At 45.6% G+C, this 16,377-nt stretch overlaps 1 protein-coding gene across 1 annotated transcript in view; it reads left to right on the forward strand.

Annotated features, from left to right (window-relative positions):
- mindy4 (MINDY lysine 48 deubiquitinase 4) overlaps positions 1-16,377 on the forward strand; it is a 210,121-nt gene that overhangs the window by 167,790 nt on the left and 25,954 nt on the right. Inside the window, exon 15 of the mRNA XM_055649066.1 lies at positions 10,496-10,657. Coding sequence (XP_055505041.1) covers positions 10,496-10,657 — 162 coding nt within the window. The remainder of the gene's footprint in view (positions 1-10,495; positions 10,658-16,377) is intronic.

The raw sequence follows: 16,377 nt of genomic DNA on the forward strand, positions 1-16,377 counted from the left end.
GTTCCAACTACACAAGATCATCATGCGAGACCAGTCAGTGTACTTGTTCCATGAACCAGGCAACTAATCTCAAAAGATTCACCGGTGGCACAACATTGATTTTCACTTAGTAACACCTGCTCCTTACCCAGGGATTTCCTCTGAAGAAAATAAACAAATACATTTATTATCAGTTCATTTGATACCAGGTATATACTTAATTATTTAAAATTTGTTTTTCTCGCTTATATTCTTTTTAGTTTAGTTTAGAGCTACAGCGCAGAAACAGGCCCTGCGGCCCACCAAGTCCGCGCTCACCAGCGATCACCACACACCTACACCATCCTACACACAAGGGACAATTTACAATTATACAAAGCCAATTAACCTACACACCTGTATGGCTTTGGAGTACGGGGGGAAACTGGAGCACCCGGGGAAAACTCACGCAGATCACGGAGAGAACGTGCAAACTCCGTACAGACAGCACCCGTTGCCGGGTTCGGGCAGTAAGGCGCTGTGAGGCAGCAACTCTACCGCTGCGGCACTATCATCTGGATTGATGTACTTTAGAATTAAAAGTAAGGGATTTATTAGTAATGTGTACCACAAGTACAATGTGCAGGGAACATCTAGTAATAGATGTGTTTAAGAAGGAACTGCAGATGCTGGAAAATCGAAGGTACACAAAAAAGCTGGAGAAACTCAGCGGGTGCAGCAGCATCTATGGAGCGAAGGAAGTAGGCAACGTTTCGGGCCGAAACCTTTCTTCTGAAGGGTTTCGGCCCTTCTTCTCCAGCTTTTTTGTGTACCTTCTAGTAATAGATATTGTGTTTATATATTCCACCCTCTGTAACTCCTACTTTAATATATTAATAGAAAAGCCTCTTTCCTTATCTTTAGATTACCTTGTAGTGCCAGATATTGTGGGTATGTTTTGTAAGAAAGGAGACTTAACAATTGGCTATACACGCATGGTTGTGCATGAGCCTTCAATTAGTCTAACAATTCAGTATCCCCATCGCATTATCTCATAAGATCTTAATCCCTCCATGCACTCAGTGTCACATTGGACACAATTTTTTTCTGCCTGATTAAAAAACATAGTTTATTTCATTGTCACGAGATCCAGTGAAAAGCTTTTTTGTTACGTGCTATCCAGTCAGCGGAAATACTATACATTATTACAATCGGGTCATCCACAGTGTACAGATAGAGGATAAAGGGAATAATGTTTAGTGCAAGATAAAGTTCAGTAAAGTTTGATTGAAGATAGTCCGAGTGTCTCCAATGAGGTAGATAGAAGCTCAGGACCGCTCTCTAGTAGGTGAGAGGGTTCAGATGCCTGATAACAGCTGGGAACAAACTACTCCTGAATCTGGAGGTATACGTTTTCACAACCTCTTGCCTTGGGAAGGGGAAAAAGAGGGAGTGTGACTAGTCCTTGATTATGCTGCTGGCCTTGCTGAGGCAGCGTGAAGTGTAGATGGAGTCAATGGAAGGGAGGTTGGTTTCTTTGATGGTCTGGGGCTGTGTCCTTATCAGCAATAGCATGTCAAAAAGTCTACCTAAGCATATTGAAATTCAGAAGTTCAATTCCGTATCTGTGTTGATCTTAGTCAGAAAAGGAAACATACTGGAATTCTGAAATGTAAAAAATTGTTGTCTTGGAGGTCAATTGACCTGCAAATCTGCATGTTTATGGGATGTGGGTCAGAACCAGTGCATCCAGATTGGCCTCATCAGCAACAACGATGAGTCGGCCTATAGGGAGGAGGTCCAGCTCCTAGCAGCATGGTGTGCTGACAACAACCTGGCCCTTAACTCCAAGAAGACCAAGGAGCTCATTGTAGACTTCAGAAAGTCTAGGGGCGGCACGCACACCCCCATCCACATTAACGGGACGGAGGTGGAACGCGTTTCCAGTTTCAGGTTTCTGGGGGGCAACATCTCCGATGACCTCTCTTGGTCCCACAATACTTCAACTCTGGTCAAGAAGGCTCACCAGCGTCTCTTCTTCCTGAGGAGACTGAAGAAGGTCCATCTGTCTCCTCAGATCCTGGTGAACTTCTACCGCTGCACCATCGAGAGCATCCTTATCAACTGCATCACAGTATGGTATGGCAACTGTTCTGTCTCCGACCGGAAAGCACTGCAGCGGGTGGTGAAAATTGCCCAACGCATCACCGGTTCCTCACTCCCCTCCATCGAGTCTGTCCAAAGCAAGCAATGTCTGCGAAGGGCGCTCAGCATCGCCAAGGACTGCTCTCACCCCAACCACAGACTCTTTACCCTCCTACCATCCGGGAGGCGCTACAGGACTCTCCGTTGCCGGACTCTCCGTTGACTGTATGCACGTAAATAGATTTATTTATTGCTCATATTCTATGTCGCTCTTCCAGGGAGATGCTAACTGCATTTTGTCGTACTGTACATTGCACAATGACAATAAAATTTGAATCTGAATCTGAATCTGAATCGTGCATGGTCACAGGGAGAACATGCAAATCCACACAAGACAGCACCTGAGGTCAGGATCGAACCCGGGTCTCTGATGCTGCCATATAGTTAGAAGTCTAAAATAAAAATAGAGAATACCGGAAATACTCGGCAGTTCAAGAAGCATCTGTGAAAGGAGAAGCAAAGTTATGCCTCCAGCTACATCAGTACTCAGAAATGGGAGAGAGGGAAAATCAGATGGGGTTTGTTTTCTTTGGGGAGCGGAGGAGGCTTAAGGGCCTGTCCCACTTTCACGACTTAATTCGAAACCTCGGCCAAGTTTAAAGGACCTAAACAAAAAATTAAGATCGTGGTAATCTACGAACTCCTACGACCTTCACGAACTCCTACGAGTATGTCTACGAATTTCCACAACTATTTCGATGCCTTCCTTACGAGTAAAAAGTTGCAATTTCTTTCATCCCAACCATTTTTTTTACTCGTGGACATTTTTTATCAGGCTGGAAAAAACGTCCCGACTTACCTGATGCCACGAGTACCTGTGGCTAGCATAACGAGCCACTACAATATATCTACAAACTCCTACGACCTCCTACGGACTCGTTACGAACATTCTGCGAGTTTGAATCAATGGGGAAAACTCGGGAGATTTCATGAATTGCCTCGTGAAAGTGGGACAGGCCCTTTAGGAGTTTCCTGATTGACATTTGTTGGTAAAGTCATGAGGGTAATAGATGATGCAGATGCACAGAGTCTTTTACTCATAGGGCAATCAAAAATCAGAGGACATTGGTTTAAGGTGAGAGGGGAAAAATGTAATAAAAATCTGAGGGGCAACTTTTTCACACAGTGGTGGGTACATGTAACGACGGCAGGTACTATAACAATATTTAAAAGACATTTGGACACGTACATGAATAGGAAAGGTTTAAAGGGGTATGGGCCAAATGCAGCTTAGATGGGGCATCTTGGTTGGCATGGGCAAGTTTAGATTGAAGAGGCTGTTTCCTTGTTATGTGACTATGATCCAAAATGATAAGTGCATGGATAAGGTAGACAGTAGAAATGTTTTCCCTTCTGCGAAGGTGTCCACAATAGAAGGGCATAGGTTTAAACTGAACTTTAGGGAATTTGCGGATTTGGTTTTTGTAAGGAATGGTTGCTTTCTGAAACACTGCTTGATGGGTTGATGGAGTCGGGTATTCTCACAACATTCACAAAACATCTAGAGGAGCACTTGAATTGCCAATGCATGGATTATTAGGGATCATGACTTGTGCAGGCGTAATGAGCCACGAAGCTTGTTTCCATGGTGTATGACTCTGCAAGAAAGGAAATCGCAGTGAAATTGTAATATTGCTCTATATCTCTCTAATGAAGGCATATCACCAATGAAGTTTGTCAGCACATCCACATTCAAAAGTTCACAGAAGTTTGGAACTTTTTCTGCGGATAGCAAATGTAGCAATTTCAATTGTAAATGTCAGTGGTGCATTGATGGATTTTTAGTGACCAAAGATGATAAGGGATTTTGTCAAAAGACAATTGCATGGAGTTAGGCCTCAGTGGTGCAGCGGTAGAGTGCTGCCTTCCAGCGCCAGAAACGTGGGTTCAATGGAGACAACGGGTCATGTCTGTATGGTCTCCGTGGTCTCCATGGATTTCAAGTTCAAGTTACGTTTATTGCCACATGCACCAATTAGTACAGTGAGATTTGAGTTACCATACAGCCATACGAATAAAAATAACACAATACACAATAGAATTTACCATGAACATCCCCACACAGCAGAATCAATGTTTCTCACTGTGAGGGAAGGCAAGATATCTTCCTCTTTGTTCACCCGTGGTCAGGGCCTTTGAGCCCTCCGCTTTCGCCGCTACGGCAGCCCAATGTTCAGACCCTTTAGCCGGGATGATCAGAGCTCCGGCGTCGGAATGGAAGAACACACTCAGCGGCTTGGAGTTTCCGAATCGGCCACTTCTTACCGCGGCTCCCGAAGTCCACAGGCCGAGCTAGGCAGAGATTCAACACTGGCGACCTTCGGCAAAAGATCCCAGGACTCCGCCATGTTAAAGTCAGCGCCACCCGCGGTTAGAAACTCCGCAAAGCACTGCTCCACGGTGTTCAAATCAGCAGGCCCAGCACTCTGGAGCTCCAACACAGCGATCCCCGGTAAGGCATTGTCCCGCTGCGCAATGGAATTCAGTGCTGCGCCACTGCTGAAGCTCTGGCCGGTCTCCGGCAGGAAAGGCCTCGCCAATCCAAATGGTAGGCCGCGAGGGGGGACAAAGATGTGACTCGGAAAAATGATGCATCTACAACCAGGAAGTGACTTGGAAACGGTTTCCCCCCCCATTTCCCCCTCCCCCCCCCCCCCACCCCCCCCCCCCCCCCCCCCCCCCCCCCCCCCCATTTCCCCCCCCCCCCCCCCCCCCCCCCCCCCCACATAAAAAAGACTAGGAAACCTTTAAAAACATACTTTTAGACACACTAAAAGTAACAAAAAGTGTGAGAGGACGGACAGCTGCTGGCGAGGCTGCCACACTCGATGGTGCCACCCGATTTCCTCCGGGTGCTCCGGTTTCCTCCCACATTCCAAAGACGTGCAGGTTTGTAGATTAATTGGCTTGTGTAAATTGTCCCAAGTGCCTAGGATAGAACTAGTGTACGGGAGATTGTGGTTAGCACGGACTCGGTGGACCAAAGGGCCTGTTTCCACACTGTACCTCTAAACTAAACAACAATATTCCATGATCTCATTTGGGGAGACTAGTAGTGCAGAATGGCTACCTGCTATTTCCAGAACGTTAGCAATGTAATTGGATACATTTTAACTGACCCCCATTTGTGCAAAATAGCACTGCACAAATAACTGTGGATTAATGACCTAATCATCTATTTCGGTAATGTTTATTGACAGATAAATATTGGGCAGCACAGTAGCTGGAGTGCATTTATAGGAAAGCACTGTGCTATGTCATTCTTTTAATCTGTCCTGCCGTTCCATGACAACTGATCAGTGACCCAACTCTTCCTCTGCCATTTCTCCATCGTCCTTCTTGCCTCCTCGTCTCCTGCTGTGCCATCCTCTGAGCAGGCAGACCGTTCTTTAAAAAGAGCACAAAGTGCTGGAGTAACTCAATGGGTCAGGCAGCATCTCTGGTGAACGTGGATAGGTAATGTTTCGAGTCGGGACCTTTCCATCAATGAGTGTTTGGGAGAAAAAAACAGGAACTGCAGATGTGTTTAAGAAGGAACTGCAGATGCTGGAAAATCGAAGGTAGACATAAGCGCTGGAGAAACTCAGCGGGTGCAGCAGCATCTATGCAGCGACGGAAATAGGCACCGTTTCGGGCCGAAACCCTTCTTCAGACTGCAGATACTGGTTTACTGCAGATGCTGGTTGACAAAAAAAAGACACAAAGTGCTGGAGTAACTCAGCGGGTCAGGCAGCACCTCTGGGGAACATGGATAGGTGAAGTTTCGGGTCAATCCACCCACTTCTTGCAACAGATCTGCTTCCGTGCTCTGCGTTCCACACTGACCGCTATGTACCAGCAGGCCCTCGATCCGGCCCTCGCTCCGACGGTTCTTTAAAAAGTCATCTGAAAATCTAACAGGGCATTTCATCATTAAAGTTGGAAATACCTACCAGGTCAGGTAGCAACTGTGGTGAAAGCAGCAGTTAAAGTTTTGGGTTTGCATGTGAATGAAGTTCACGTCAGAAGAGCAGAAGTAAACTATTGAGCCATTCAATCATGGTTGATCAATCTTTCCCTCTCAACCCCATTCTCCTGCCTTCTCATAACCCTTGACACCTGCACAAATCAAGAAGCTGTCAATCTCTGCCTTGAAAATACCCAATGACTTGGCCTCCACAGCTGTCTAGCATTGAATTCCACAGATTCACCACCTTCTGACTAAAGAAATTCCTCCTCACCTCCTTTCTAAAGTTACGTCCTTTTATTCTGAGGCTCTGCCCTCTGGTTCAAAACTCTGAAGTTCGCTATGTCCACCCATGAGTGGAAACATCCTCTCCGCATCCACTCTATCCAGACCATCCACTATTTGGGAAGTTTCAATAAGGTCCCCCCTCATCCACTAAACTCCAGTGAGTACAGACCCAGTGCAGTCAAACACTCATCTTCTTCTTAGGCCCCCTTCGGTTATGGCTGACCATGGATGTCTCCAGGGAGCTATTCCCTATATGGAGGACGCCTGTGCGTGACTTTATTTAATGTGGGGAGAATGATGCACAGACAGCCACCCCACGGTCCTTGATAGATCTGGGTCAGGATCCAGTGGCATGGAGTCCAAGATGACCGGAGACCCTTTTCTGCTGCAGCCTTCATCTGCCTTCCCAGCCGTTGTGACGTTCCATTAAGGTCAGCCATCATCCTCTGCCTGTTCCACCGTTGAGGTCTTGGTTGGATTGCTCTCAGGTCCACACAAGCTTCTCCACCACGACAAGATGACAATCCACGGAAGCACTCATACATTAATGCTTATGCTCGAGTCTTTGAATGGGATTTGAAAGCTCAACTTTCTATCTATGTGAACAAGCTGGCTGCATATAACTTGCTTTCTTCACCCAGAAAACGGAGGTGATTTGTAGTATGTAGCGATCTATTTGTGGCGATCTAACTGAATTCAGCCATCCAGCAGATGTTGAAAAGTATGCTGCAAGTTACTTATGAGTCTGAAGAAAGATCCAACCCAAAACATCACCTATCCATGTTCTCCAGAGATGCTGCCTGACTCGCTGACTCCAGAACTTTCTGTCTTTTTTCGCTGTGTTACACATTAATGTTATGATTTATAAATAGGTTATTTTCTCATGTTTGCCCTGGACTAATTGATTGAGTGAAAGACACAGCATGGAAACAGGCCCATCGGCTCACTGAATCCACACTGACCATTGCTCACCCGTTCACACTAGTTCTATGTTATCCCACTAGGTTCTCACTCAATGAAGATAAGTGAGCCAGTACCTTCAGCAGCCATACATGCCCAGGCCATAACACCCCCACCACCATGTTTCACAGATGGGGTGATATGCTAACCTTCGTCTCATCTGTCCACAAGACCTTTTTCCAGAACTGTGGTTGCTCTTTTGAGTACTTCTTGGCAAACTGTAACCTGGCCATCCTATTTTTGCAGCTAACCAGTGGTGTGCATCTTGCAGTGTAGCCTTTGTATTTCCATTCATGAAGTCTTCAGCGGACACTGGTCATTGACAAATCCACACCTAACTCCTGAAGATTGTTTCTGATTTGTCAGACAGGTGTTTGGGGATTTTTCTTTATTATAGAGAGAATTCTTCTGTCATCAATTGTGGAGGTCTTCCTTGGCCTGCCAGTCCCTTTGTGATTAGTAAGCTCACCAGTGCTCTCTTTCTTCTTAATGATGTTCCAAACAGTTGATTTTGGTAAGCCTAAGGTTTGGCTGATGTCACTAACAGTTTTATTCTTGTTTCTCAGTCTCATAATGGCTTCTTTGACTTTCATTGGCACAACTTTGGTCCTCGTGTTGATAAACAGCAATAAAAAATTTCAAAAGTGATGGAAAGACTGGAGGAAAGACTAGGTGCTGAGAGCTCTCTCATACCTGCATTAAGGAGGCATTTAAACACACCTGAGCAATTACAAACACCTGTGAAGCCATGTGTCCCAAACATTATGGTGCCCTGAAAAGGGGGGACTATGTATAAACACAGCTGTAATTTCTACATGGTGAAACCAAAATGTATAAAAATACTCTTAAATAAAATCTGACAAGTGCACTTCAACCATGTGATCTTTTTCTATTACAAATCTCAAATTGTGGAAGCATAGAAAATAGGTGCAGGAGTAGGCCATTAGGCCCTTCGAGCCTGCACTGCCATTCAATATGATTATGGCTGATCATCCAACTCAGTATCCTGTACCTGCCTTCTCCATACCCCCTGATCCCTTTAGCCACAAGGGCCACATCTAACTCACTCTTAAATATAGCCAATGAACTGGCCTCTGTGGCAGAACTACCTTATGTGGCAGAGAATTCCAGAGATTCACCACTCTCTGTGTGTGAAAAATGATTTCCTCATCTCGGTCCTAAAAGATTTCCCCCTTATCCTTAAACCGTGACCCCTTGTTCTGGACTTCCCCAACATCGGGAACAATCTTCCTGCATCTAGCCTGTCCAACCCCTTAAGAATTTTGTACGTTTCTATTAGATCCCCGCTCAATCTTCTAAATTCTAGCGAGTACAAGCCGAGTCTATCCAGTCTTTTTTCATATGAAAGTCCTGACATCTCAGGAATCAGTCTGGTGAACCTTCTCCGTACTCCCTCTATGGCAAGAATGTCTTTCCTCAGATTAGGAGACCAAAACTGTACACAATACTCCAGGTGTGGTCTCATCAAGACCCTGTACAACTGCAGTATAGACCTTCCCTGCTCCCTGAGGACAGAGGCAAATAAATAAAAGATGGGTCTTTGTGCCAAACATTATGGAGGGCACTGTATCCCTGCCTTAAAAATACCATTGACTTGGCCTCCACAGCCTTTTGTGGCTGTCCAGGTTTTTAAGAAGTGAACTTGATTAATCTTATGATGCTATTTGAATTAATCAGTCCACTTAATTAAATCTCTAGAAACCAGCAGGACAACTGTGTATTGGTTACTGAATGGTTTTGGTTGGTTGTTTTTCTGAATATTTGCCAAGCCTCCTGGTGTCGAGCAGACTTTGGACGAACGTTGATGGAAGCTCTGTGCACTCTGGGCTTGGCTTTCATCTTATATTCAGGTCGACACACCTGCCGTCCCTGGAGCTGCGGAAACTGTGTTTGGACTGGATCCTCAGAGGTCCCGGGAATAATTTGTGGATAAGTTGCACGCTGATGAGCAGCACGGTGGGGAGCACTGTCACCTCATAGTTTGAAGATTATGGCTTCAAGTATCAGACTCACAGACTGGAGCAGAAAGACCTTGGCAGGCTGTGCTGTGCAGTATTGAGGGCACCATTAAAAGCACTGCTGTCATAAGTGCTCACTTTCAGACGAGTTACGAAACCCGTTCTCCCAGGTGAATGCAAGGACTCGTATAATTGAGAAACTTTTGGCTTGAGTTCTCAGTTGTAATTTTGGCAAATGCTACTGCCAATTTGCAAATGGCACTGACATGAATGAACAGTTATCTGATTTTTAGTAGTGTTTGTTGAGAGATGAGTGCTGGCTGGATCACCCTTCTTGTCCTTTGTTTTGTTCAGTTCCGAGACGGCGCATGGAAACAGCCTATTTGGCCCACCGAGTTCATGCCGACCATCGATAACCCGTTCACACTAGTTCCATGTTATCCCACTTTCTCATCCATTCCCTGCACATTAGGGGCAATTTTTTTTACAGAAGCCAAAGACCCGCACAGCGTTGGGACATGAGAGGAAACCGAAGCACGAGGTCACAGGCAGAACGCACAAACTCCACACCCAAGATCGGAATCAAACCCAGGTCTCTTGTGTAGTGAAGCAGCATCTCGACCAGCTGTGCCACTGTACAACGAGCTGAGCAGCTAGACAGCCCTCGTTTAACAATTCATTGGCAAGTCAACAGGTCTAATGGTGCGGGCTAGATAATGAGCTGTGCTCTCTCGAGCGGTATTTTGAACTATTGGCCAACAACAGGGTGACACGGTGGCGCTGCAGTGGAGCCGCTGCTTTAAAGCACTAGAGACCCAGGCTCAATCCTGATTACGGGTGCTGTCTGTACAGAGTTTGTATATATTCCCAGTGACCGTGTGGGTTTTCTCCGAGTGTTCCAGTTTCCTCCCAAACTCCAAAGGGATACAGGTTTGTAGGTTAATTGGCTTCAGTAAAAAATATAAATTGTCCCCAGTGTGTAGGATAGTGCAAATGTATGGGGATTGTTTGTTGGCGTGGACTCGGTGGGCTGAATGGCCTGTTTCCATGCTGTTTCTCTAAACTAAATTAAACTAAACTAAGCTAAACCTGAACTCACAAAATGGGGCACTTCCACTAGTAAACTGGGAATAAGAAATGTATTTTGCTTCTCCCTCAGGAACTTGTGAACCTGTTGTTAACAGGTAAAGCTGTGTCCAATGTTTTCAACGACGTTGTTGAGCTGGATTCTGGCAACGGCAATATCACAGTCCTCAAAGGAATTTCGGGGCGCAGTGACATTGGACTGCTCTCCCTGTTTGAGCACTACAGCATCTGCAAGGTATGTGCTTAAGCCCACTGGCGTGGCAGATATAGGAAATATCTGGAATAAAGACTGTAGCTAGGATCAGGGTGTGGTTATTTCCATTAATGTTGGGAGGTTTCAATTCATGTTAGGTTAAGTTTTATTGTTGTCACGTGTACCGAGATACAGTGCAAAGCTTAGTTTTGCATTCTGTCCAAACAAATTGAGGCAGTGCAGCGTAGGTTCACGAGATTGATCCGTGGGATGGCAGGACTGTCATATGAGGAAAGATTGAAAAGACTAGGCTTGTATTCACTGGAGTTTAGAAGGATGAGGGGGATCATATAGAAACATATAAAATTATAAAAGGACTTGACAAGCTAGATGCAGGAAAAATGTTCCCAATATTGGGTGAGTCCAGAACCAGCTGCCACAGTTTTAGAATAAAGGGGAGACCATTTAAGACTGAGGTGAGAAAAAACGTTTTCACTCAGAGAGTTGTGAATTTGTGGAATTCCCTGCCAGAGAGGGCAGTGGAGGCCAAATCACTGGATGGATTTAAGAGAGAGTTAGATAGAGCTCTAGGTGGAATCAAGGGATATGGGGAGAAGGCGGGCACTGGTTGTTGATTGGGGACGATCAGCCATGATCACAATGAATGGCGATGCTGGCTCGAAGGGCCGAATGGCCTCCTCCTGCACCTATTTTCTATGTTAGATCAGATATACCGTGCACCAGTCATACCGTATATCAGATATATCGTACAATCAGCTCATAGTGAGGTAAAATAGATGGAGCAAAGGGGAAGATACAGAGTGCAGAATATAGTTCTCAGCATTGTAGCGCACCAGTTCAAGTGGCAAAGTCCAAAGTCCACAATTTGGTAGAGGTGAATTGAACAGTACCTTAGCTTATCACAAGCCTGATAACAGAAGAAAAGAAGCTGTTCCTGAATCTGGTGGTGCACGCTTTCAAGTTTCAGTCCCTTCTGCTGGACGGGAGCAGAGAGAAGAAGGAATGAGATCAGAAAAGTCTTTGATTATGTTGGCGGATTTTCTGAGGCAGAGTGAAGTGTAGATGGAGTCAGTGGAGGGGAGTCTGGTCTGTGTGATGGACTGGGCTACATCCACAACTCTCTGCATCTTGGGGAGAGCTGTTCCCAAACCTAGTTGTGATGTAACCCGACAGTATGCTTTCTATGGTGCATCTGTAAAAGTTTGTAAGAGGCACTGGAGACATGCTGAATTGCCTCGGTCTCGTCGGGGAGTACAGTTGGCTGATGATACAAAAGTGAGTGGTTTTGCAGATAGTGAAGATGGTTGTGAAAAATTGCAGCAGGATATGGGTCGATTGGGCAGCTGGGCTGAGGCATGGTTGATGGAATTTAATACAGAGAAGTGTGAGGTGTTGCATTTTGGGATGTCTAACAAGGGCAGGACCTACACAGTGAATGGTAGGCAACTGGGTAGTGTTGTAGGGCAGAGGGATCTAGGAGTACAGGTGCATGGTTCCTTAAAGGCCGAGTCGCAGGTAGATAATGTGGTCAAAACAGCTTTTGGCACATTGGCCTTCATCAGTCAGAGTATTGAGTATAGAAGTTGGGAGGTCATTGTGTAGTTGTATAAGATGTTGGTGAGACTGCATTTAGAATATTGTGTTCAGTTCTTGGTAACATGTTATAGGAAAGATATTGTCAAGCTTGAAAGAGTTCAGAAAAGATTTACAAGGATGTTGCCAGGACTAGAGGGTGTGAGTTATTGGGAGAGGTTGAGTAGGCTGGGCCTCTATTCCTTGGAGAGCAGGTAGGATGAGGGGTGATCTTATAGAGGTGTATAAAATCATGAGAGGAATAGATTGGGTAGATGCACAGAGTCTCTTGCCTAGAGTAGGGGAATCGAGAACCAGAGGACATGGGTTCAAGGTGAAGTGGAAAAGATTAAATAGGAATCTGAGGGATAACTTTTTCACACAAAGGGTGGTGGGTGTATGGAACAAGCTGCCAGAGGAGATAATTGAGGCTGGGACTATCCCATCGTTTAAGATTGGGGTCTCCAAAATATGGTCCGCGGGCAACATCTGGCCAGACACAAGATTTTATCCGATCCACAGCAAGCTCTTAACACGTTCCGTGCGGCGAGCTGTTTCGCGGGTTCTGTGGTAGAGCGGCTTTAGAGATACTGCACGGAAACAGGCCCTTCATCAAGTCGAAGCGATGCCCGTACGCAATAGCACACTCGGTACAAACCTGCAAACATGGAGTCTGGGAGGAAACTAGAGTACCCGGAGAAAACGCACGCAGGTACAAACTCCGTACAGATAGCACCCGCAGTCAGGATGGAACCCAGATCTCTGGCACTGTGAGGCAGCGACTCTACCGCTGCGCCACCGTGCTACTGTTCCTGTGTTGCAAAGGCAAGTGTGCGGGGTGGTAACATAGGGTGGGGAGTGGAGCGAGGGGGAGGGGGAAGCCAGTTGGCGGCAGGGTCTGCCAGTGTCGGTGTGTAGCGGTCTCCCCCCATGAGGGTGACCCGTGAACAGCTCCCGCTCTGGGTCGCCACACTGACCTGGACCCTTTGACTGGGTCACCACAGGCGCGTGCCGGCGCGGACAGGGGAATCCTCTCCTGCCCTTTGAAGGAGAGAGACATAGAGATAGAGTGTGAGAGAGCCTGTATGTGTGTCTGTCTCTGTCTGTCTGTCGGTCCCTGTGTTTGTGTGTGTATGTGTCAGTGTGCTGGTCTATGTGTCTGTGTTTCGGTATGTGGGAGTCCACGTGTGTGTGGGTGCGCGTTTCTATGTGAGTGTGTGTGTGTCTATACGTGTGTGTGACTTTTTTTCTTACGGCCCGCACAAATGGGTGCCAAATATATAATGTGGCCCTCATGCTGAAAGCTTTGGACGCCCCTGGTTTAAGAAACAGTTAGACAAGTACATGGATAGGACAGGTTTGGAGGGATATGGACCAAGTGGAGGCAAGTGGGACTAGTGTTGCTGGGACATGTTGGCCAGTGGGGGCAAGTTGGGCCGAAGGGCCTGTTTCCACGCTGTATCATTCTATGACTCTAGGCGTTGGTGTGGCTTCTTGACTTGTCACATTATTGTGGTTGGTCTAGGACATCATTGGTAATGTTAACACCAAATAATTTGTTAATCTGCCGGGAGGCAATGTATTAAGTGCTGAAAGGTTTTTAGACAATAGACAATAGGTGCAGGAGTAGGTCATTCGGCCGTTCGAGCCAGCACCGCCATTCAACGTGATCATGGCAATTCATCCACAATCAGTATCCCGTTCTTGCCTTCTCCTCATATCCCTTGACTCTGCTATCTTTAAGAGCTGTATCTAACTCTCTCTTGCAATCATCCAGAGAATCGGCCTCCACTGTCTTCTGAGGCAGAGAATTCCACAAATACACAACTCTGTGTGAAAAAGTGTTTCCTCATCTCCGTTCTAAATGGTCTACCCCTTATTCTTAAACTGTGGCCCCTGGTTCTACACTCCCCCAACATCGGGAACATGTTTCCTGCCTCTAGCATGTCCAATTCCTTTATTAGCTTATACGTTTCACTAAGTTACCCTCTCATCCTTCTAAATTCCAGTGTATACAAGTCCAGTCGCTCCATTCTTTCAACATATGACAGTCCAGCCATCCCGGGAATTAAACTCGTGAACCTACACTGCACTAGCAAGAATGTTCTTCCACAAATTTGGAGACCTAAACTGCACACAATATTCCAGGTGTGGCCTCATTAGGGCCCTGTACAACTGCAGAAGGACCTCTTTGTTCTTATACTCAACTCCTCTTGTTATGAAGGCCAACATGCCATTCGCTTTCTTCACTGCCTGATGTATATGCATGCTTACTTTCAGTGACTGATGCAGTAGGACGCCCAGATCTTGTTGTACTTCCCCTTTTCCTAACTTGACACCATTCAAACAATCTGCCTCCCTGTTCTTGCCACCAAAGTGGATAACCTCACATTTATCCACATTAAACTGCATCTGCCAAATATTTGCCCACTCACCCAGCCTTGTCCAAGTCGCCCTGCATTCTCATAGCATCCTCCCCACAGTTCACAGTGCTACCCAGCATTGTGTCATTTGCAAATTTGCTAATGTAATCCCTTCATTTTAAATCATTGATGTATATTGTAAATAGCTGTGGTCCCAGCACCGAGCCTTGAGGTGCCCCACTAGTCACTGCCTGCCATTCTGAAAGGGACCCATTAATCCCTACTCTTTGTTTCCTGTCTGCCAACCAATTTTCTATCCATGTCAGCACCCTACCCCCAATACCATGTGCTCTAATTTTGCCCACTGATCTCCTATGTGGGACCTTATCAAATACTTTCTGAAAGTCCAGGTACACTACATCCACTGGCTCTCCCTTGTCCATTTTCCTAGTTACATGCTCAAAAAAATGTGGAGTGCAGAATGATCTGGGTCTATGATGATTGAATGGGTTTGGCTGCAGTTATTTAGATTGGATTGGATACCTGCAAAGAGAATCTTTAATAATTGACTCAGAGGAGATTCCCTAGAATGTTAGACCTGGTCTTTAATTCAACAATTAAGTTACAGAGATAGGTTTAAAAAGTGAGGTCTTTATTTGCTGGAGCGCAGAAGGTTCAGGGGGGACTCCAGATAGAAAGAGTTTGAATGATGATAGACAGAGTTGCATGTGGACTATTTCTGGAGCTACTTCCTTAAGAACTAGGGAAGATTCAAACAAGAGGACATGGGGATTATCAGAAGTTTAGGGTAATATCACCCAACTTCTTTACGTCGAGAGTGGTGGCGGTGTGGAATGAGCTCCCAGTTCACAGTGGTGGAGGCAGGTTCATTGGTATCATTTAAAAATGTAATCCCTTCATTTTAAATCATATGTATATGAAATAGCTGTGGAGGGTTAGCCTTGAGTATGAGTGCACTGCCTGCCATTCTGAAAGGGACCCAAGGGGAAAAAAAAAAATTTGTTGTCTGCCAACCAATTTTTGTAGGGCAGAGATGGCCTGTTTCCATGTGCTGTAATTGTTATATGATTCCTATGGGACCTTATCAAATACTGGAATGAGGGTGGTAAGACCCTTGTTGTAGAGTCTTACCACCCTCATTTACCAATATTCTCTTTGAAGGTATCCAATCCAATCTAAATAACTGCAGCCAAACCCATTCAATCATCATAGACCCAGATCATTCTGCTCTCCACATTTTTTTGAGCATGTAACTAGGTAAATTGGAGTCACTTGTTGTTTAGAATACCTTGAATACTAAATCAGCTTTTAAGCTAAGGGTACATATATTAACTACACTGGTAACGCCACGTTTGGATAATTCTTCTGTTAATTAAGCTTGTTGACTGTATTGCAGCAATTTGTTTTAAAGATACAGCAACGAAACAGGCCCAACAGCCCACTGAGTCCATGCTGACTATCATTACCCATTCACACTAATTCTATGTTAACCCACATTCATGTCCACTCGCTACACACCAGGGGCAATTTTACAGAGGCCAATTAAGCTACAAACCACACATCTTTGGAGGAAGCTCACATGGTAACAGGGTGAAAGTGCAAACTACATAGATTCATGTAAAATAACCTGAGGTCAGGATCGAACTCAGGTCTCTGGCGCTGTGAGGCAACAGCTCCAGCAGCTGCACCACTGAGCCACCCAAATGACTGTTATTTTATGCACATTATTGATTATAATTACATGAAGTTACCTAACCTGCATTCATAAATGTGGTAAAAGAGGTA

Source organism: Leucoraja erinacea, chromosome 2 (assembly GCF_028641065.1).
Source record: "Leucoraja erinacea ecotype New England chromosome 2, Leri_hhj_1, whole genome shotgun sequence".
NCBI classification, from domain to species: domain Eukaryota; kingdom Metazoa; phylum Chordata; class Chondrichthyes; order Rajiformes; family Rajidae; genus Leucoraja; species Leucoraja erinaceus.